The sequence below is a fragment of the Dendrobates tinctorius genome, unplaced genomic scaffold (genome assembly GCF_039654945.1).
Source record: "Dendrobates tinctorius isolate UK_male_01 unplaced genomic scaffold, ASM3965494v1 ptg000024l, whole genome shotgun sequence".
In the NCBI taxonomy this organism is placed as follows: Eukaryota; Metazoa; Chordata; class Amphibia; order Anura; family Dendrobatidae; genus Dendrobates; species Dendrobates tinctorius.
The window spans coordinates 7,586,012-7,609,507 of NW_027361692.1; the positions used below are offsets into that span (position 1 = coordinate 7,586,012).

Below are 23,496 nucleotides of genomic sequence, written 5' to 3' on the forward strand. Positions count from 1 at the left end.
TGATGAAGGACCGCTTCGGGCACAGGTTGCTGGGTGCTGCTCCAGGTGCTGTGAAAAGAAAAGAAATAATTTACTACCATAAATTAACAATCGCCAACTCCTGTGGAATAGAAAAGCACAGAATTAAACACAATACAACTAGAATATACTTACGTTCGGGAGGCAAGGACCGGTCTTAAAAATGCCAAGGCACGATGGTATCTGTATTTCGTGCCGGTCCTTGCTGCAGCACCACTGCGAACCTGCTTCTCCTGACGGATATCCCTGTTGAAGCGGTCCTTCATCGAGCGCCAACGGGTTCTGACTTTGTTCACTGTGGTGAAAAAAAAAAAAGAAAAAAAGTAAGACTATGCACTGGAGGCTGTGATCATCCAACTGTGTGTGATGATAGAAACTCCATGGAGTTAATAGCATCACACACAGTTGGGTGATCCCGGCCAAGATCACTGCTGCATCACACTGCATTTAAATACTTACGAAAATCCTTGAGGACCCGGGGAGAGGCGTTGTCCCAGCCATCCATCAGCGATTCGGCCACCTCGTTCCAGAGCCGCCAGATCACCACGTTGTCCGAGTGCAGTTGGTGACGGGTGTCCCACAATGGGACTCGCTCCTGGACTAGACGGATGAGCTCGTCGTTGTCCAGGGCGAGGTCCTCCTCCCGCTGTGGAGCCTAGAAAAGAAAGACAAACATTAATCTTTGAAAGATTTTAAAATGAAAAATATAGAAAACTAGCTGAAGAGCCCGGCGCTTCCCGGGCATAGTAGATAACTGTGGTTAGTTATATAAAATTATAATTATCCTCCATCCCATAGTCCCGTGCCCATATACCATCATACATATCCTCCATCCCATAGTCCCGTGTCCATATACCATCATACATATCCTCCATCCCATAGTCCCGTGCCCATATACCATCATACATATCCTCCATCCCATAGTCCCGAGCCCATATACTCATCACACATCCTCCAATCCATAGTCCCGTGCCCATATACCATCATACATTGCCTCCATCCCATAGTCCCGTGCCCATATACTCATCACACATCCTCCAATCCATAGTCAACCATTATGACATCATAATGAGCGGCGGCAGGGCTTGCAACCTTTGATGACATCAGCGTCGCCATGGCAACCATTGTGACCTCATAATGAGGGGCGGGGCTTGAAACGCACACACTTTTTCCCCCAGTATGTAGATAGGGGCAACATTGTTTGGTGAATTGGAACGCGCGGGGTTAAAATTTCACCTCACAACATAGCTGACGTTCTCGGGGTCCAGACATGTGACTGTGCCAAAATATGTGGCTGTAGCTGCGACGGTGCGGATGCCTATCCCGGACATACAAACAAACATACACACATACATACACACTTTGAGCTTTAGATATTGATACACAAGCCATGAAACATTTTTTTGTTTTAAATGAAAATAAATGCAAAAAAAGCAAAAAACTCAGAAAAAAACAACCATGAAAATTAAAAAAAATACTTTAAAAAATGATTACCAAAAAAAAAAGAAAATAAACCAGCCTAGAAATTAAGTATAAAAAAAATCTGTAACCAAAAAAGCAGCAAAAAAAAGAAGGAAAATTACCAAAAAATACTAATAAAAATTTACCAAAAACATAAAAAAAATAAACACCTGCAAGAATTTTCAATACAGTTCCAAAAAAAAAGAAAATAAACCAGCATAGAAATTAAGTAAAAAAAAAACAGTCCGTCTGTACTTACATCCTGTCTTCCCGCCCGCACTTGGCCTTGCTGCTCCTGCCGTTCCTCCGGTGGTGGTGGCGTGGTGGAGGATGAGGTCTGAAAATTAAACAAAAAAAATTAACCACATGTGTATATTTTTACCAATCCATACGGAAGCATGGTACTCACTTCTTCTGCCTCTTGCCCTGTCCCGGGGACATATTCGTCACCAGATGAAGACATGCTGCAATAAAAAAAAGAGACATAAGTACATAGAAATGTATTGAAATTTCAGCCAGACATTAGGTTTTTCATACTTACATTGGTGCAGCTTGTGCTTTTAGCTGTGTGTCCACTCGTTGAGCAGTCTGTTAAGTATTGTGGAATCCCAGTGCCCACACCATTTTATCACCTTGTTTTTAGTTTTTTTTTTTACTGTCTAGACCACATTCCAGACGTGTTTATCTTAGAAACGCATGCGCATAAAAACGCAAGCGTGCGCAAGATCATGCGCACGCATGCGTTCCCATAGGCTCCAATGTGGTGTTTTTGCGCATTCCGTGCGCAAGTGTGCGCATGCATTTTTTTTGCCGAGACAGGGCGGAACCAAAAATGCAATATGTTGCATCTGGCGCGCCCGGTGCGAAAGACAAAAAAACGCATGCGCACGAAAACGCAAGTGTGCGCAAGACCATGCGCACGTCATGTTAAATATAGGTGCGCAGTGCGCATGCGCACGGGTGCGCACGATGCGCTGCGCACAAAAGCGCCAATGTGAAACCAGCCTAAGCTGCAACCATAGAGGTTTCTTCTACTATAATGCTTTTGTTAAATAATAACCAACACTTTGAACAAGATCCTATGTGTTTACTTTTATGTTATTGCATACTGATATAGATGTCACTTTCTCCTAAACGTGATCTATACAAATTTCGTATCTCATCTTTACTATTGATTATTGAAAAAGTTTGTAACAATAGATAAGCTTCCGTAATAATTGCTTCCGAGGAGCATGCTACTTTTTAAGTATTTCATTGTTTTAATTCAAGTTGTGATAGGACATTTACTTACAGCACATTTACTAGACAAGAAATGTACATCAATATAAATACAAAAACAGGTAAACATAAAAAAAATCGTAAAAAAATATTTTTCCATAATGTAAAGCTAAAATAAAAATTGAAATATCTACTATTACACAGACACAAAGTTATTTTGCAGCACTGCTAATTATTTGCCAAATAATTATTAATATTACAATATGTATACATAAATATGCAATTCTGTCTCAGTATTGACACCATATATACAATGATACTAGCAAGTGAAGAATTCTACATTACATGAAGTCTGCCCGTCATTAGAAAAGGATCAGAGGGAACCTGTCACCATGAAAGTCCAATCTGCAGAGGCACCATGTTATAGATCAGGGGGTGCTGAGTACATTAATATACAGTTTTCTGAGAAAAGACTCAGAATAATTGTGCTAATTTGTTCCTTTGGGATTTTTGGTAAAATGGGTGGTCCTATCAGTGACTGGCAGGTATCGCTGTACACTGTATGCACACTTATAGAAAAAAAGATAGGACCGCCCACTGGACCAAAAATCGCAGGAAGGATGAGGATTAAAAGATTAAAACACAGGTTATACTGAATCTGATCTCACAAAACTATATATCAATCTGTTCAGCTCCCCCTGTTCTCTTTCACGGCACCAGCAGACAGGGCTGCAATTTCATGGTGACTGATACCCTTTAAGGCAAGCAGCCATTTACATAAAATAACCTAAAACCATTATGCAGAACCATAAGAGGCTGCTCGTTGGGAGAGTCGCCCGGCTGCTCAGAGGCAACATTTGTACATTTGACAGACACATTGTGCAGTTGGGTCCACAGAAATCACAAGCAGATATTTGCTTCATGGTCAAGGAATTATATGTACGGGATGCAGACATTTCTGTAAGAAAAAGGGGAATGTTAAACATTTGCAAGAAATAAACATTATAGATAAAAAGTAATGTCCACAATACAAAACATATTTTCAACTATACATATATACTTTTCTCCATAATATATATTTCTCCATATTGTATCCATGTATATAATATCCTTGTTCTGAATATAGGGACTAATTATAGTAAGTATGCTAATTTTCAGGTTGTGCTATTTTGGTCAGTTTTATGAATAAGAATAGTGTATGCAATATAAAGACAGATTGGCTCCTCATCTACAATGTGGAAGAGTACACAGAGCTGCACACAGAGCCAGTCACATCCACAATTTGCAGAAGAGACCGGCCAGTTCTTACATACGGCCATCTGAACCCAGGCTCAGAAGCAATTCCTTTACGCAACTGGATCCTGTTCTACAAGCAGACTGAGAATTTTATGTGCCAGAAGCAAAAACATAAAGAGCCAAAGACTTCTGCAGACCAGGACCTCTAGGACGTTTATCCTTGAGGTCTTGCTTGCATTCCCAATGCGGTGCATTCTCAATAAGTATTTTTTTTTAACATAATATTGTAAAAATGCAGTCAAATAGCCATGTATTTATCAGATTTTCATAAAATCCCACAAAAAACACACCAGGAACACAACATGTAAACGCTGCTACATAATCTAAAAAAATTGTTTGGGAGTCCAGTTACTATGACCAGCGATTCCTCTAAGCTGAGCAATCAAGAATGGAATTTATTAAAGCAACATATTAATGAGGTCAATGACCACAATTACAAAATTACAGATATATATCTCTGCAGAGTTTGGTATTTTTTTTAAAAAAGGGCTCATGTGCAAGAACAATACATGGGCTCTTTGTCATCTAATAGCTCATCATAATGCATAATTCCACCTGTTTTCGAGGTGAAACTCTGTCCGTTTACCTCTTGGGCCCCTGTGCTCCTGCACAGGTTACACCAATGATATGTCTGCCTCTGGCTTAAGCTGAAAAATGACTGTGACACTGATTGGCAAAATGCTCTGCACACATACAGTATGCTGTGGAGAAGGTTGTCAATCAAAGTGACGGCGAGTGATTACAGTTGCACTGAGCATATAATGTGTCTCATTGCACCACCCCAATGAATGGAAGAGAGCCGCTGCAGGTAGAATAAAACTTTATTTTCTCCCTGCAGCTGCTGCTCCTTTAAGACCAACAGACATTATTTAAAAACTAGTTACCTCCAATTTAACCCTATATCTGTAGGTAAATCGTAGAGAATAGTGGATTTTGCAGGACTCCAGTTCAGTGTCCAGGTCAGTGGGTCGATGAAAGGCCCACAAATCTCTTACCTTCCAGCATTTCCAGCATGGCATTTGCTTTGTTAGGCCTGGTGTGAAGTCATCTCTGAAGCGTGATACACAAATGTCATTGCGCCAATAAGCAACGCGGAGGAATGCCAGAAGGTAAAAGATTTGCAGGCCTCTTATCTAGTCATCAGGTACCACTGACCTGAACGCTGTACTGGAGTCCCACAAATCGATCGGCTCATCTCTAGTAAATCGCATTTCTAGATGTGAAATGTTAAACATATATCAAAGCTCATATGCCATGCCAATGATCTGTTCTACTAATATGTTAGTTTTTATTGTTTCTATGTCAACATCCTCTTATATTTGAGAAATGATACATAGTTTTGCAAAGTTATTTAATCCACAATTGCCATTTTTTTTCATCTCTACTCTACTTTTATTTTGTGCAAGAGAAAGCAACATGAGTAATTTGTGGTCCTTACCTGGATTGTAGTAATCATAGATTTTAACAACAGCATCTTGAGAATTTGCTACCTTTGCAAAACGAACCATTGGAATAGATATACATAGCTCCTCTTTGGTCACCTAATAAAATAAGAGAGAAAATATGAAGCTGTGTTCACACACTACAAAACCACAATTCAACTGCTAAGCGGGAATACAGTCTGAGACAGGTCCAATACATTACATATTCTAATGTAAACTGTTCTATACACTACATTTAGTTGCTTCAATATATATAAACCTATTAGTCAAGATTGCGTTTATAGCGTACCAACATAATAATAATCTTTATTTTTATATAGCGCTAACATATTCCGCAGCACTTTACAGTTTGCACATATTTTCATCACTGTCCCTGATGGGGCTCACAATCTAAATTCCCTATCAGTATGTCTTTGGAATGTGGGAGGAAACCGGAGAACCCGGAGGAAACCCACGCAAACACGGGGAGAACATACAAACTCCTTGCAGATGTTGTCCTTGATGGGATTCGAACCCAGGACTCCAGCGCTGCAGCGCTAACCACTGAGCCACCATGCTGCCCACATGTAATATTAACGACTCCTATGTAATATAAAACTTCGTAGATCAAACATTCTTTATAACACAATCTCTCGACTTACAGAATCAAAGTAAAGATAAACTTTTCCTTCTTTTGGCTCGACTAGTTTTAGAGATCCAAGTCTAACAATTCCTCCAGGGCTCAAAGTGAATCCACTCAGGTAGCCAACATCTAACAATGCCATGCCGCTCTCACTCCCCGTACCCTGAAAGCTAAAAAAAAAAATAAAAACACAGCATTGGTGAGACAAGAACATATTAATAAAAGAATAAAATTACAAACAACTCTTATAAGAGGACATGGGATATGAACTGTAGTCTCACTTACCGCATACATATATCCACGGAGAGTCTATGAATATTATTAGTCTCTTCCTTCACTGTCACATCTAATAAGAAAGCTTCAGGCAAAGGCACAGAGCTTTTTCTACGCCTTGATGGGAACTTCCGATTATATATTACATTAAGCTATAGAGAAAAAACATATTACTTCTAAGTAATTAAAGTATTTTCTGATATAATATGCTGCATTTTCCATTACATTAAAAATCTGTACATCATGTCCTTTTCTAAGGTTTAGTTATATCCGGAAGTGAATTTTATTTTAGCTGACGGGAAATAGGTCATAGATTAAAATTCCAATCACCAGTTTCCAAAAATTGCCTTTTTTTAATAAAAGATAAAATACAACTAATCATAATATAAAGGACATATGCCTTAAAGCAAAATTACTAATGAGGCCCATCAAAATGTTTATTCTCTTAACATATTACAGTCATCATATTATATATCACTGTGCACTTACAATTGCTCATTTTGCCTTTCTACCCAGTTAATTCTTCTCTTTTCATTAGGTTTATGACATCTCTTGATTAAAAACTGACTGGTTTACATCTCTTGATTAAAAACTGACTGGTTTAATCCTTCTAAGCTATATGTAGAAACAGGAGGTCAATTTTGTTTGTACAAGTAATGGGTTACTGCAAAAAAATAAGGCAGAGGAAGAGCGGAATAGCAGGGTTAGCAGTTGAAGAGAGGAATAAAAAAATGCAGGGACAAAAGACTGCCTGTTTCAACATAGAGCAGAGAAAACAGAATAATTAACTAGGTAAAAAGTCAAAATGAGCAACTGTAAGTACACAGTGCTATATAACATGATGACTGCAATATATTAAGAGGATAAAAACTTTGGTGGGAGTGCATCTTTAAAGGTATTAGCCAGTACATTCATATTGATGGCCTGTCCTATATATAGGTCATCAATATCAGATTGTGAAGATTAGCTGTTCTTGGTGCTGGCAGCGGACAGATGTGATCAATTACGCATCTGCACAGCTCTGTCAACTGGATAGTGGCCGCGGTCAGTTACTGCACATCTGCCCCTACTGTAATAAATAGGATGGATCTGCAGTACACTACTGCAGTCACGTTGTAGTTGATGGAGTTGTGCTATCCAGCTCTGCAACTGATCACATCCGGCCGCCACTAGCGCAAGGAACAGCTGATCTGTGGGGGTATGTCAGGTGTCACACCCTTACCGATCTCATATTGATAACTAATCCTTAACATAGGCCATCAATCAATATAAAAGTAGCAGAACACCCCTTTAACTTTGTATATGCTTTATAAAACTAAAAGAAAAATATTGGGGTCTTTTTAGTTGGCAAAAGGGTTTTTTTGACACTTATGGCACCAGAGTCCAAGTATGACTACTATATCTACACCTAAGTATAGTTATGCTCCTGAAAACAGTGAAAAACATGAAGCAGAATTGAAGATAACTAAAAAAAAAAAAAGAACATGAAATACAGTCTTTGGTATTTCATGCTCTTATAGTATGTCTTCTTTATCATTTTTTAAAATAAATATTTATACATAAAAAAACAAAATGCGCTGCAATGTGTAAAGGTGGATGCCTAAATTATGATAAAAGTCAAAAATGTATTGAAAAACTGTTGAAAAACAATTCCTTTGATTTCTGTTAAAATGTCAGCGGAAAATAATATTAATTTCTAAAGAGTAAAAATAGTAAAACTTTAGAACAACCTATCCACGTTCTTCTTAGCCACCAGTCACACTACTGCTTTGAGTTTCTAGTCTGCATTGGAAAAAACTGATTGATTCCTTTGGGCAACAGCTCCAGTTTTTATTGGCAGCAGATCTGTACAGTACGGTAGATCTGGTGTGTATAGAAACATTTGAGCTTGACAGATTTAGAAAATGGAACAGCATTAAAATCTCATGAAATAACCTGTCGTCATTGTGCTAGTTTAGAAATGATTAATTTCATGTGAAATATACAGAGACATCAAGAATAAGAACAAAAACTATTAAACACTTCATTTTTACCTGGAGGGTAGCCAATCCTCTTCCAACTGCGGTAGCATTAACTAGCAAAGGCTGAAAGACCTTAATCTGATAAGATAATAAAACAGAAATGTAAATCAGGTATTACTTGCAGATTAACGTCAATGCACAATTAATTTTGGGGGTCATTATACTAAAGCCCCCCCATAAACTTTAACTAGTGTTCAGAAAACAGTATCTAGCCTGAGTTTCCTATAGATAGGGCCAAGTGCTACTGTGTTCTCTTTTAGAGAACCACTACCAAATATCAGAAGTCTGTTAAGGTGACTGCTAGACACATAGTGATTGGGAGATATGTATCACAGAATTTGATGTCCTCTGTGATGTAAACCTGGAGTAATTCTCTAGTATACATAGTACTAAGAGGGGTTAGTCGGCCATGACAGGGTCGGGTTTAATGTGACCACCTGAACAGTTGGGGCAGGACGGCTGTTGACCATATTTCCATACCTGGGTATGGTTCACAAATTAAAATCAGGTCAGTTTGTCTCACAGATGGTTTGTGTGTGGTATTTTGTGGACATCCAGGATTGTGTGCTGAAGGACTAGGAAGCTGGACTAGACCTCAAGCAGGTGCACCCACACTATTTGCATCTTATCGCTTAAAAAACAAAAGGATCAGTAGTCTGTGTAAGGTGTCTGCCGGACACATAGTGTTTGGGAGATATATATCACAGAAGTGAATATCCTCTGTGATGTAAACCTGAAGTAATGCTCTAGTGCACATAGCACTAAGAGGGGTTAATCGGCCATGACAGAGCCAGGTTTAATGTGAGCATCTGAAGAGTCGGGGCTGCTCAACATATCTCCACCCCTGAGTGTGGCTCACATTGTAAAATGGGGCCTGTTTGTCTCACACATTGTCTTTGTGTGATGATATGCAGACCTCCAGGATTGTATGCTATTGCTAAAGGACTTGGAAGCTGGACTCTAACTCAAGCAGGCAAATTTGCACTATTGTATGGAATTTTTACTTTATGTTTTACTTTGTGCCAGACAAGGGCTGTATTTGAATTTTCTTGTGAGGCAATTTATTAAGAGTGAAATAAACCAGCATCATTTCACTCCCAAGGGAGTAGCGATGTTACATTTGAAATTAGACCTACCATATACTTATCTCCTTGACATTATCTGTTGGGTCCTCCATACAAATTAGACTGACAGTCCGCTGCACCAGTCAATATCATTAACACTGTGTAAAGATGTTTTCTAACTGTACTGAAGAATACAAAGCTCCTTCCCCTTGCTACCTTATCTAAGGTTCTAAGTTGCCCAAACATACAAATACTGTATCACTAGACATTGGTCCATTAAAGTGTCCCTCCGACAATCATGAACTGGTCGACTGGGATGAATCATTACTATAATGACAACAATTTTTTCTTTTAAAAATCATGTGGCCTGAGTGGCTCTAAGTATCTCTGGTTTATTAACATGTGGCACCTTTTATGCTCATTGTAATGTTCTACTGGAATAAAGAGACAAGTGAAATATAAATCTGGCAGAATTTTTAACTTTTATATGGACTTGTCCCAGGCATCACAAGGTTTCTGTTTCTGGCTGGTAAGGATCCAATAGAAAATGCTATATTTACCATACTATATGTCTGTATAATGTACAGTATATAATCAAATTAGTCTACAAAGTATATTACCTGTTGACTTTGTAAGACTGGAAAGAATTCACTGTTGACGTGAAAAACTTTGGACAAATATGACTCTGGTGCAGTAACAACCAATGTAAGAGATGTTTCATGAGGTGGAGCCAAGAGCAAAAACTTTGACAGGGCTTGTAGAGCTATTATTGTATCCTGGTTAGAAAAAAACAAGACAAAAAGGATCATGTTTTAATATTAAACTCAACTAAAAACTGATGCAGCCAGCTTTAATGTATATTTTACACAAAAGATACACAGTGGTGAGTGTCAATGTGATTAACATCAGCCAAACAGAAGAACTGGTGCATGCTACTGCTGCAGAGACACATTTGTACTCATCGTTGCCTATCAGCTGAAATGTTTTCAATAATGGTGTTGTCGCCTTTTAGGCTGAGTGCAGACGGAGTTTTGAGCCCTGCGGATTTTTCCGTGCAGAATGGAAGAAAACCGCAGATCAAATGACCTGCATTTTTCCTGCGGATTTCTTCCATTTTTCACGCGGTTTTCTTGCGGTTTTTGTGCGGTTTTCCCCCTGCGGATTTGGTGACAGGGGAGATAGAAAACCGCACAAAAGAAGTAACATGCTGCGGATTTTGTACCGCAGGAAAACCGCGCGGAAAAATCCGCAGCGTCTGCACAGCATTTTTTTTTTCCATTCATTTTAAAGGTACTGTACATCACAATGCGGATATGCAACGTTTCTGCGCGGTAAAATCCGCTGCGGAAATGCTGCAAATCTGCATCGTGTGCACATGGCCTAGTTCTTTTTGTTATAAGAGTCCATAAGAAAATATATATAAAATAAATCACAGTATGTGGGTTATCCGTTCCGCGGTGATGTCAACAAGTTTCAAGATAGGGGGCAGACCCCATCTGAATGGAGTAGTTGTCGAGCATGGGCACTTCCAACCCATTTATTTTCTCTGGGTCTTCCATAGACAGCCTAGCAGTTACATGCACAATAAATTGAGTGCTGGTGTATATACTGCACTTCCATTCTGTTCTGATGGGGTTCTGCAAAGCCTGGCTCTGGGGATCAGTGGGCATCCAAGCAACTGTTTTAAATTTTCGACTAGATACAAACTTTTTAGACCATTTAAACAATCATCTAAAATCTGTATGGCAACCTGGCAATACGTGCAATTTTTCCTGCAGCGATTCCACAGAGAAAAAGTAGAATTACACAGTTCCCATTAAATCAATGAGCTGCATGAAGTATAGACATGCCAGGTCCTACTGGGTGACATACACTCTAGATAACAGATGAAGATCTTGAATGGTAAACTCTCAAGTTTTTACATAAAATTCCCTAATCAAGTATCTGAATGTCAAGAAGTTGTCTGTACAATTTATTGAACTGCTAGGGTGGCATTCTCTTATTAGCTGCTCTCCACTTGGATTACTTGATGAGACTCCTGAATGTGAGAACTTCAAATATAATTAGGGTATTTCAAGATGGGTTTTCTGAACCGCACTGTTTTCTCTGTTTTACCTGAGTGGACGAATATCCTCCAAGACGGTTCCTTTGTTGACTCAACCATTTCATAACAGGAATACCATCCTCAATTCTTCCCAGTTGGTAGTGCGAAAGCAGGGCATATGCTGCAGTTTCTATGTCCACTGTTCTTGGCTGCCGGTAGTAGTTTGACCCTTCTGATGGAGAAGACCAAAACTTGGTTCCTTCTTATGAAAAAAAAATGATACCAAAATAATATTAATGTATTTATAGTTTATAAATGTATATACTGTATATGTAGTCATCTGTCTATATTAAAGCAATACATCCTTGATGTTGGTAAAATTGCAATGTCATGCTGCTACACTGTGTCTAATGACAGGACATGTGGTTGTTTTGTTGCAAGTTACCATGACCATGGCGCAATGGCCACATAAACCAAACCTACTGGATTTTGGAACAACCAGATTTGCTATCATAGCTTGAGAGTGTGGCAACAAACTATTCTTAATTTGCTAAATGTGTACTACCTTTTTCTATAACTTAAACGGGTTTTCTGGGTCTATTTTATTTTTTTTTTACCCTGGGTCTAAGAACTAACAGGCAGGTAGTTGCTAGCTACCTGCAAGTTCTCCCTGGGAGTGGTCACAGACTACTCCTCCTGTTGATTCTTCTTCACGTCAACAGGATAGCTCTTCATCTCTTGAGCTGTTCTGTTGATGGGGGATGATGGACGGAATCAAGCTGATTGACAGACGGCTCTCCTCATTTAGTCAGCAGGAAGCCAACTGTCACAATCCGTTTTTGGATCTGTGTCAGAGTCTGGACTCTCTTATATAAACCCTTTTCCTTTCTGGCCCTCGGGGGTTAATATGAGTTTTTGCCCCCGGTGGCCGCTGGTGTTACTACAACTGTAGTTGATCGGCTGCTGGGTTTCCCCCCCGGTAGCCGCTGGTGTTACTACATGTTTAGTTAGTCAGCAGGTGGTGACTACTCCCACTTCCCTTTATAAGGTCACCTGGTGCTGCAGATCACTGTTGGTAATACTAGTCATTTGGAAGCCAACTGTGCTGAAGAGAGAGGCCATCTTGAGCAGTGCTGTTTGCAGCTGATCTGGAGCAGTGGTTATCCTGCCGGAAGCGGTGTTCGGGTGCCTTATTCTGCGGTCCGGTGCATGACTGCAGATCAAGCTAAGTGTTGTTGTTTTCCCTGTCTGTTATTTTCCCTTGTGTCTTATTAGTACAGCGGTGGGACCAGTGTCCACACTTGCCAGTTCCCTAGTAAGGGATAGGTGCAGGGTAAGTGAGGGACCTAGGTATCTTGGTCGGCGACAGGTTGAAAGAACCTGTATAGGGAACGTGAGGAGAGTTCAGGGCTCTTCCTTAGGAGAGTGCAGAAGGTGTCCACTTCCCCATTCCCTATTGAAGGGCCCACCATTGTAATTGTGTCCCTGGTGTCCCCTTGTCTGTTTTGGTTGTTTTAGTGACCGACCGATCTTCGGGTCGCGTCGCACAGGGCCAAGTCACATCGTGACACCAACTGTCAAACAGCATAACATCAGCATTCACACCACAGAGTGGACCTGAAGGAAAGCAGCTGCTCTGTCGACGTTAAGTCATCGAAAGCTGCAGAATTACTGAAAGGAGCGGTTAGCAACTACCTGCCTATACATTCTTGGGCCCTTATTAAAAATAGTTCCTGATAATCCATTACACTAATACTGAAGTTCTGAGATTTTACTTAAAGCATAGAATTGGAGGCACAATTAGATACTGACCTGTAGTGTCTAACTCTGCCCTTGAATTGAGCAGGGTAAGAGCATCATGTGCCTTGGAGCTATTGGCCAGTGACATAGCATATGCCACTATTGAAAGAGTATAATTGCTAACAATTCCTTCATCAAATTTCCTTTCAAGATGTTGCACAGTTTTCTGAACTCTTGATGCGTAGAGGTTCTAAAATTAAAAAGAAATATTAATTTCCTATGCAGAATGTGTTATTTTACAGAACATTACAAAGCATTCCTTTTTTTATACATTGCATTCATTTGGCATGGCATGTATTTTCAAACATTTGGTAATGCAAAGTGCCATTCGCTAGCTCCTTTGTTATGATGTTTCAGCTGTTCTTTTTTTTTTTGGTCTCAGCTTTCCTTTAAACGGTAGTTTACATATTATAACCGTAGTTTACATACTTTACATATCATTAATTACAATATTCAAACTGGCCACTAGGGTTTTTTAGTCTTACTTAAGGGCAAATTCAAAAACAAATACTTTGAAAAGTCGCACGATTGTTAGGCAGTGCAGAGACACATTTGGTGTTTGTAGCAGCTCTGCCAAAATAAAGGAGTTTGGCAGGAGTCAGGTTGGAATGGGCAGAGGCGTTTCTAGGGGGGCAGCCGGGGCATTTGCGCCGAGCGCAGCCGGCAGGGGGGTGCAGTCGGGCCGCCTAATGCGGCGGTCCACACTGTCTCCCCCGGCAGCTGCATTCTGCCGCCCCCCAGCCTGGGAGTCGGCCGTTCTCTGTGTCAGCTGTCAAGCTGACAGCCGACACAGAGAAGCTGCGTGTGCCGGCTTCCAGGGAGCAATTGTACTGGCGTCCATACAGACGCCAGTACAATTGAAGCTTTAACCGTCATGTCAGAGCAACGCCAGCAACGTGATCAGGTCATGTGATCACGCTGCTGACGTCACTCCCTGGCACCCAGAGCAAACGCTGGTGGTAAGTGTGCTCCACTCTGGAGCTGAAGAACCACTGAAGATGGGAGATGGGGGGATTTGAAGTGGGGATGGGGGTTAATGTGTGGGGGATTTGGAGTGGGGATGGGGGTTAATGTGTGGAGGATTTGGAGTGGGGATGGGGGTTAATGAGTGGGGATAGGGGTTAATGAGTGGAGGGATTTGGAGTGGGGATGGGGTTAATGAGTGGGGATGTGGGTTAATGTGTGGGGGGATTTGGAGTGGGGATGGATGTTAATGAGTGGGGATGTGGGTTAATGTGTGAGGGGATTTGGAGTGGGGATGGGGGTTAATGAGTGGGGATGGGGGTTAATGTGAGGAGCGATTTGGAGTGGGGATGGGGGTTAATGTGTGGGGGGATTTGGCGTGGGGGTACATAATGTGTGGGGGGATTTGGAGTGGGTATGGGGGTACTTAATGTGTGGGGAGATTTGGCATGGGGATGGGGGGTTATTTAATGTGTGTAAGGGATTTGGAGTGGGGATGGGGGATTTAATGTGTGGGGGAATTTGGCATGGGAATGGGGGGTTATTTAATGTGTGTGAGGGATTTGGAGTGGGGATGGGGGATTTAATGTGTGGGGGGATTTGGAGTGGGGATGGGGGATTTAATGTGTGTGGGGAGATTTGAGGACACAAAATGAAGAGTATGTATGTATGAGGGAATGTATGAGGAAACAGTATGGGGGATGGGTGCATACACAGTATGGTGAATGGGGATGAGTGCAGACAGTATGGAGAGTGAACGGGTAAATGTGTGTGGACACTGTATGAGTAGCGATGGGAAAAATGTATGTGGACACACTATTAGGAGTGAGGGTGATGGGATGTGTGCAGACAGTATGGGAAGTCAGGGGTATGTGTGAGCAGACAGTATAGAGAGTGAGGGGGTAAATATATGAGGAGACAATATGGTGAACAGGTGGGATGCTAGAGGAGACAGTATGAGGAGGGGAATAGTGTGTGGCGATAGTATATTGCAGATATTTTTATTCAGGAGCATTATAATGACACTTCTATCTTTAAGGGCATCGTGTGGAGATTTGCTGCAGAAGACCAGAGAAGATGGAAGTCTGCAGAGATGGCTGTGGATGAGAAAACTCATCATGGGGTCTGGACAAGAAGAAGAAAAGGAGAACGACTGCAGAGACATCATCTATGAAGTACCTGGATGTAAATGTTATTTGTGATACTTACTTATTCTCATGCTTTTACTTATGTTAGGAACATTAAAGGGGTTGTTCAGGTTTGTGCAGAGTCTGCATTCATTCTATGTGACTGCAGACTTCTGAATTCTCACAGTGCTCACTGAATGCTGTAAGGATTCTCTCATGCCAGTAATATACATACATGCGGTCACATGCTGACTTGACATGTGTGGCCTCACGCAATGAAAATGAACGGATCGAGATCGGGCACGTCTAGTCAGAATGTGGCCAGAAGTATACAAATCACATGCTTGTGCTGACATGACTGTACATCAGCAAGGGAGAATCCTAAATGTATGCAGTGCATTGGTTGTGAGAATTCAGAAGCCTGCAATGTCAGGATTCAGCTCTGCAGGTTCCAGCAGTCATCACATGGACACTTCACTCACTATGCGATATTCATACTTATGGTCCTGTGACAATGAGCTTCTCTTCCTGCTACTTTCATTTTTTCACTGAACATTGAAAGCATTAGGGAGAGCAGCTCGTGGGTACATGACTAAGTGTGCAAATTGCATGTGTGCGAGGGGGGGGGGCGCCGAACCAAATTCTTGCCCCGGGTGCCAGAAAGCCTAGGTACACCTCTGGGGATGGGCTATGACTTTGCCATCCAGTCAACTTAATTAAAATTGACATGGTTTTTGTTACTCCAGAAATGCTACTCCAGCATCGTACTCCAGTGAGCACTTTATTAAGGCTGATATTAGCTACGCCAGTCTTAGTGAATAGGACCCACAGTTCCTGTCCTTTCTGAAAGAATTTTCAGCAAGACTTATCATCAGAGGCAGGATTACAATGACAGGTAACAGCTTTGCCCACATCTGGTAACACAGGATCTACCAATCACAATAGGTGGTGTCACAGCTGACCTTCACCATTAGATGCCCGGATACCAACAATGGGGCCGATGTCTGTCAATGTGCTGTTTCCTGAAACAACAGGAAGTGAGAGTCTAAAAAGGTCCCAGTGGCTAGTGTGAAGATTGAAAGTTTTCTATTTTTATAGTTTTAATACATATTGTGATTTGTGGAAAATAAAACATTGCCAAAAGTTTTTTAAAAAAGCAAGTCATTTTATCATTATAGCTTTCCTTTAAAAACGAGATAACACATAGGTTATGTACGTTTTATAGATTTCAATTGAAGTTGCTAAAAGTCTCATTCACATTTCTATAAGTAGAATTCAAGTCACAATGATTTTTCAGTGAACTCTTATACACTGTATCATACTTACCCTGTAGTACCGATCTTCTAGCAGTGCAGTTAGTATATATGCAGTGAGGGTGATGGGACCATTCTGTCCTCCCTGGATTTCCATGTGGATAACACGTCCCGGCTCAGAGAATATACCAGTGTTCGGGTCTTGGTATTGCACCAGCCATTCTATTGTTTTATTTAGGATGGTGGGATCTATGTATAGAAATGTGCGTGCTTCGAGAAAGCATCTGAAAACAAATGCTGACAACCTGAAGGACAAAGAGAATTATTCTATTTTAAGAGCTGCATTATTTTTATACACTACAAAATTTTCACTAAATGTAAATTTTTGAGTTTCCATTTGTAGAGTAGAAGGGCAAGAGTTGACTCATGTATGCCAGACTTTTGCCAGAACGTTTAATTGGACATTATGCGCAGAGATGGCAATATGGTTAGTACAGTTATCAGGGCAAATACTCTCCTGCATAGAAACAAGAGAGATTTCAGGTATGGCACAATTGACTTGGTAAAAGGACTATCTGACCTTCTGGCAGAAGACAAAAATGCAAGCAATATTTTAGGTATCCTTTACCAATGTAAACAGAGAAAAATGAATAATATGGTAGGAAGGAAATGGCTAGTTGTATTCCATTTGGATCTTTTCTTATAACAAGACATACTGTACATTGCACTAATCTACCATATATATCATACTGTCATATAGTACTATAAGTCATTCTGTCAGAGTAGCGGAGCGGTGCCCGAGTAGGGATCCAGTCCTGTAAATATATACAGAGAAAAACTCTATACTCAGTGTTTATGACAGTTTAATTAAGCAATCCAATTGCAATACATATTTGAAGTTTCGATCCTACAGTGCATACTTTCATCAGAATGCAATGGATTGACATGGATGTGTCTGTTCAGTATGTGGAACGCAAAAAGAACAAAGGGCTGATTAATTCAAAAAGGACTCCATGTCTCTCCTCTTGATAGTGCCTCTGCACATGCGACTATGGTCAGGTTTCCTTTCATGCTGTACATACTGAACTACTACAGCCACGTCAATCCATTGCATTCTGATGAAGGTCTGCACTCTAGGACCGAAACGTCAACTCTATACTGCAATTGGATTGCTTAAATAAAACTGTCCTAATTCTCCTGCTCAGACCCTTTGTGCTGAGCTTTTCTCTGTATAATATCATACTGTGATCATCTTGCCAAATCTTATGACAAGTAACATCATTAACTTGGACATTGTAAATCCCTTGGCTTTCTTTATGGAATTGAGGACTGTCAAAAATATTTGACAGTTTATCTAATAAGTTAATGACATAATGGATTTGCTCACCAGGTACTTCCAGAGGAATCTGCATTTCCAAATGCACTAAAAGATCCATCAAATCGCTTATAGGTTAGCTCCCTCTGATAGCCTAGACATAAAACATACATTGTGATTAGAACTACATTATAGGTGACACTTCTAGTCACTAGACCTTATTATAATCATCAGTTTTTCATTGGCTTGTTTATTAAATGAGTATATATTCTGATCTATCATTTGCCCAGTAAATTATTACATAGGGAACTAGTAATTTGCCAGTAAGTATGCATGATGCAGGTCTGTAAATCAAAAGTTACCTTGTTCCATAAAGTTTATGGCCCTTTCTTTAATATCATTGTTTATCTTATTAGTCGCTATTAGATATTGCAGAATATAAATGTTCGGTGCAAAGTTGATCATGTTTTGCTCTCCACACCCATATGGCATCATAATAAGTGATTCAAGCCCATTTATTGAAGGTCCAAGGAGATCTCCTGTTAAAACATTCATAGAGACATAAGTTATGTAAAAAGTTTTGGATATTGTTCTTACTGAGAAATAATATACACTGTTTATTCAGATAATTGCTAATAATAATAATAATAATAACAACTGCACATACTAATTGGTAGATTTCTATATTCTAGGCATAATTTGAACATTCTTGAGAACATTCTTGTTTATAACCAGAGGCTGGAAACCAATTCAGACCTAGCACCCTTCACAACTGTGACTCTTCTACCTGTTTTCAGTCTAGACAGAACTCTAGTTAAAGGTCTTTAAGATTACATTTGATTTGAAAAGTGCCCACTGCCTCCCATCATTGTTTACCAGGCATAGCTCACTACTGCTAGTAGTGGCTGTGCCAGTTATTACAGCTCCGCCTTATTCAACTGAATCAAAAAAATATTTTGTGAATTATAGCTAACAATTCACTACAGAGTTATCCCATTTAGGAAAATGAGACTGAGCTGTAATACCAGTCACAGCCATTACTAAAAGCATGGCACTGTGCTGTACCAACAAAGTAACCAATATAGACTCAATGCTTCATGGAGAGTCATAGCCCCTTTAAAGACCTGATCATCCTAGGCTCCAGACAGAGCTCCAAAATATTTATCTTGATGAGTGGCCTAAATATGGATCATCAATTTTAAAGAATTGAAAAAAACATTTTAGGATGCCTAAATTAACTATATCAAAAAGACTTACCGTAAATGAGTAGGCATTAATCATCCATACTTTCCCAGAAGTGGTCCATGAAACATATAGTCCCTGTTCCTGATACTGACCCTTCTAAATCTTACATTGATTCTTCATTATGGCCACTTTCATTCTCATTACCTGGGTGAACCTCTCATGAATATTTTATATCCTGCACAGTTATACATATTTCATAGGGAATATAGGCCCTTGCATATATTCTCAATAATCACTATGTAGATAGAAATGGATCTGTGTAGGAGTACTTTAGGCCACAGACGACAACCCTTAATTGTCCAAAAAAAAATGTTCTTACCAGTAACAGTGATATACACTTCTTCACTGCCAGGTACCACATCATTAGGGAAAGTAAATGAAATGTTGTTTGATATAGTTTTCAATATATTTCCCTCACCAATGAGCTCAAACACAGCCGTCTGTGAATATGAATACTTCACCCCTTCAGCCTGTAGAAAAACAAGTGCATCTGTAAGATTTACATTTTTGCCTTGTTAATCAATGGGATCACTACTCACGTATCTCCAGCTTTGAGAACATTCAGCAACGAATGCATACTTGTGTATGTATACTTATATATGAATATTTTATACAGTTTCTTTTTCATAAGTTGTTCTTTTTAGTTTTAGCATCCCTTTATTTTTATAGTATGTATCACTCACCTTTACCAGTACTCTTTTTGTTACAACATCAGTAACCACATTTGACATTGCTTTCACAGTGATTGGGATGCTGCCCAGTTTCTTTGGTCTTATTGGGAATAAGACTCTCGTTATTCCCTGACTGGGAACAGTTACACTATGTTGGCTTGACACGCTGCCCATATAGATGCTTCTTGGTACAAATATTTCAAATGAGTCATGAAGTTCCAAAGAAACCAAAACCTGAAAGCCAAAATGAATGCATTGAAAAAATGTTCTCTATTCTTCTAAGTGAATTCATGTGACTCTTTTAAAGCTCACTGTCATTAATCTACCCTATTCCAAAGTGATTTTATATTATCTTGCTTTTACAAGAGGAGATTGCATATATCCACCGTGCCTAAAATCATGCTGATAAACAATCCCCCAGAAACTATGGCTTCTAAACTTAGATCTTCAATACAGGTCATATATGAGTGTACCATTTACCTTATAATTAGGGATGAGCAAATAAATTTGAGTGGAATTGAATAACTGAATTTTACTAAAATTTTTCACAAAACGACATTTGCCAAAATTCACTGCCTAACATTTTTGTGAACTATAAAAGGCCATCAAAATGTTAAAAAAATAATAATAATCAATTATACTCACCTTACCGGTCAACTCTGACCTCTCTGAGTCATCCATCCAGTCCTGGCCACATATTTAGATTGCCACTGCTCACGATGAACACTCCAAACTAGGACTTAATAAGGTCTTTAATAAGGCCTGAGAAAGGTCATGGTCCCATGCCTTATGGTGCCGTGACCTTGTACGTGCATGCACAGAGCTCTCTCAAGCCTCATCAAAGCCAGAAGTCCCAGGGATTTCAGTGTGAGCGACGGTGATATGAGGATCGAACAAGTGATGGTGAGGAGCAGAGAGGCCAAATAAGTGATTGGTGAAGTCAGTATTAGGATTTTTTTTTTTACACATTACATTTATTATGCCTGGGGTCTGCAAAGAGCTCGGGGCACAATAATGGACATTGAATATCCCTGAATATCTGCGCTAACAGGCAAATTCAAATTTTGCATGATCTGCTCATCTCTACTTATAATGTGTTATTTCCCTCTTATTGATAGTAAATTAGGCATGTAAAGCAATAATTGATTAAAACAGAAAACTGTAAAATTTTTGCAGTTTTAAATTGACTCTTAATATGTTCTCCTACTATAATAGACTAATAACCAAAACATACCTCTAGGTTCTTGGATAAGGAATTGGACAGGATGACTTCCAAAATAAACTGTTCACCTCTTGTAACTGAATATGGTAGGTTTAGTGACACTAAAAATGGTTTAACTACTGAAATCTAGAAAAAAAAATACATTTTGATAACACATTCTGAGATTTACAAATATTCAGATTTATTCACAAGGAATTAGAGAAATAGATACTGTATATTGTATACATGATTGTGTTGCTTAACACTTGAGACAAAATAAATCAAAATAATATATTAAAGCATTAATATTTTTTTCCTTTTACTTTATAAAAATGGTAAAGTTGCCAAACAAATATTACCTCAATAGGTTCTTCCACTACTCCAAGACCAAGTCGCTCAGAAATAACAAACGCTGTGGCCACCCATGATGTGTTCTGGTCAGGTACCGTTACATCAAGATTTTCTGTTAAATTTGAGCTGTGGATGAATTTTAACATGTGTATTACTTGGATTATTTATGAAGTGATTTGGCAAGTTATGGGTGCCCAGGGTTTGCACCGCCCTTGTGGCGTTGGAGGGGGTAAACCTGAGCTAACTGTTACCTCACTTTGATCCTATATGAATTTACGTTTTCATTTTTCTACTTACTTTAGGACACACAGCAAACACGATTCATTTATATGAAATCAGTTTGTAAATCACTTTATTTCATTTGTAATCAACGAAATAGGTAAATGGTTTAATGGGCACAGCAGAAATGGCTAATGTAGGCATCAACAAGTAGAAACTATCAACCCGTATCAGAATATAGACAATACCTGTTCCTATTCTACATCAATCCCAATTGTTTTCTAGATTTGGTATCCAATATAAGTGATTACTATATGGCATTAAATGTAAACTGATATCCTAAGAATATTTAATTTGCATTAATTAACATTTTTAACACACCTTATATTAGTATCGTGCCAGATCCAGATCTCTGGTATAGGAATTTCTGCATATCTTAAAGGCAACACAGAGCGTTGTCTACTAGGAGGAATGTATTCTGCAAGAAATGTAAAAAAAATGATGAAGCAGTCACATTGCTGAGATGTGTATCATTTGGTCAAGTAGTGAAATGTCATTATTGTTAACACTTGGCAGCACAAAAATAAATACATTAGTAGTATTAGGTAAGTGTAGAAGTACTCAGGACTTTGCGAAAAATTAACATTAGAACCATTATATTTGTGTTTGATATATTAGTGGCTCATGCACTTATGGTGGTACACAAAGTATAGAACTATATAGACTCTGACTCTTAGGGGTACTTCACACTAAGCGAGATTGCTAGTGAGATCGCTGATGTGTCACCGATTTTGTGACGCATCAGCGATCTCGCCAGCGACCTCGCTGTGTGTGGCACACATCAGCAACCGCCCCCCTGCCGGGTACCGCTGATCGTTCAGGAATGTCCTGGGTCATTTTATGATCGTTGGTCTCCCACTGTCCAGCACATGTGGCAGCGGGGGACCAACGATCAGCAAGCTCCCAGCGCTGTAAGCAGACGCTGAGAGCTGGTATCCAAGGTAAATAGTGGGTAACTAAGCGTACACGTCGCTTAGTTACCCGCTGTTTATCCTGGATACCAGCATGCTCGCTGGTCCTGATCGCTGGTGAGTGTACCTGTTTGACAGCTCACCAGTGATCATGTAGCGACGCACCAGCGATCCTGACCAGGTCGTATCTTTGTCGGGATCGCTGGTGCGTCGTTTAGACTTATAACAGGTGAGTATGATATGAAATACAGATCAAACTAGTAGATGCTGCCATTTTTGACAAGCAGACCATCAATCCTTGTGTAAAAGCGGTCATGTGAGCTACCACGTTGGCTTGCATAGGTCAGTGTGCTGTCTATATGTTATCTGTTTGCATATAGAAAACATAAGGACAGAATGTATGCTCATCTGAATGAACTCTAAGAAATACAATTCTATCTGTCTACACAGTACTTCATTTAGATTAATACATTGAACATTGAATTCAATAGTAAATTTGCATGCAGTAAATTACCATTTTATCAGTGTTTGTATAACGGGAATCTGGGGAAGTCCACTTTTACTTGCAGTTAAATTAAAGAAGTCATTTTATTAAACCTGAGACAGAATATTCTATAAAATGACAGGCGCTAGATATAGGAATTTTACTGAATGATATTCTAAAGTAATATTATAATTCAGAAATTCTATTGTTTGTCGACATGTGCAAGCATTCTACTGGAGAATCAAAGTAAAATTGTTGACATCCCAGATGTCCTTAGAAAATGCACTCAGACGTACCGTATTTATTTTGGATCACAGCATCAGTCATGCTTGCTGGAGGGCCCTGATTAGAAAAATGAAAACCGCATTTTGCCAAATGATTTTAATAAAATAAAATTCATTGATGTTGTAAAAATATGTGCTTACATACAGTACATG

General features: G+C 39.6%; 1 protein-coding gene and 1 long non-coding RNA gene across 2 annotated transcripts in view; both read right to left on the minus strand.

Moving 5' to 3' along the window:
- Nucleotides 1-1,748: 1,748 nt before the first annotated feature.
- Nucleotides 1,749-2,113, minus strand: LOC141084525 (uncharacterized). The gene is made up of 3 exons (XR_012231020.1): nucleotides 2,021-2,113; nucleotides 1,889-1,943; nucleotides 1,749-1,816 (listed from the first exon to the last, which is right to left on the minus strand). It is a non-coding gene; the product is annotated as an uncharacterized lncRNA (long non-coding RNA).
- Nucleotides 2,114-3,405: 1,292 nt separating this feature from the next.
- The window catches only part of LOC141084594 (CD109 antigen-like), a 123,834-nt gene continuing 103,743 nt past the window's right edge, over nucleotides 3,406-23,496 (minus strand). The window contains exons 19-35 of the mRNA XM_073569422.1: nucleotides 23,356-23,401; nucleotides 21,986-22,082; nucleotides 21,394-21,511; nucleotides 21,068-21,181; nucleotides 19,846-20,067; nucleotides 19,482-19,632; nucleotides 18,280-18,456; nucleotides 17,990-18,071; nucleotides 16,676-16,907; nucleotides 13,272-13,449; nucleotides 11,531-11,718; nucleotides 10,036-10,191; nucleotides 8,364-8,429; nucleotides 6,343-6,482; nucleotides 6,077-6,227; nucleotides 5,432-5,534; nucleotides 3,406-3,655 (exon numbers count right to left, since the gene is read on the minus strand). Of these exons, the coding sequence (XP_073425523.1) occupies nucleotides 3,471-3,655; nucleotides 5,432-5,534; nucleotides 6,077-6,227; nucleotides 6,343-6,482; nucleotides 8,364-8,429; nucleotides 10,036-10,191; nucleotides 11,531-11,718; nucleotides 13,272-13,449; nucleotides 16,676-16,907; nucleotides 17,990-18,071; nucleotides 18,280-18,456; nucleotides 19,482-19,632; nucleotides 19,846-20,067; nucleotides 21,068-21,181; nucleotides 21,394-21,511; nucleotides 21,986-22,082; nucleotides 23,356-23,401 (2,406 nt within the window). The 3' untranslated portion in view covers nucleotides 3,406-3,470. The remainder of the gene's footprint in view (nucleotides 3,656-5,431; nucleotides 5,535-6,076; nucleotides 6,228-6,342; nucleotides 6,483-8,363; nucleotides 8,430-10,035; nucleotides 10,192-11,530; nucleotides 11,719-13,271; nucleotides 13,450-16,675; nucleotides 16,908-17,989; nucleotides 18,072-18,279; nucleotides 18,457-19,481; nucleotides 19,633-19,845; nucleotides 20,068-21,067; nucleotides 21,182-21,393; nucleotides 21,512-21,985; nucleotides 22,083-23,355; nucleotides 23,402-23,496) is intronic.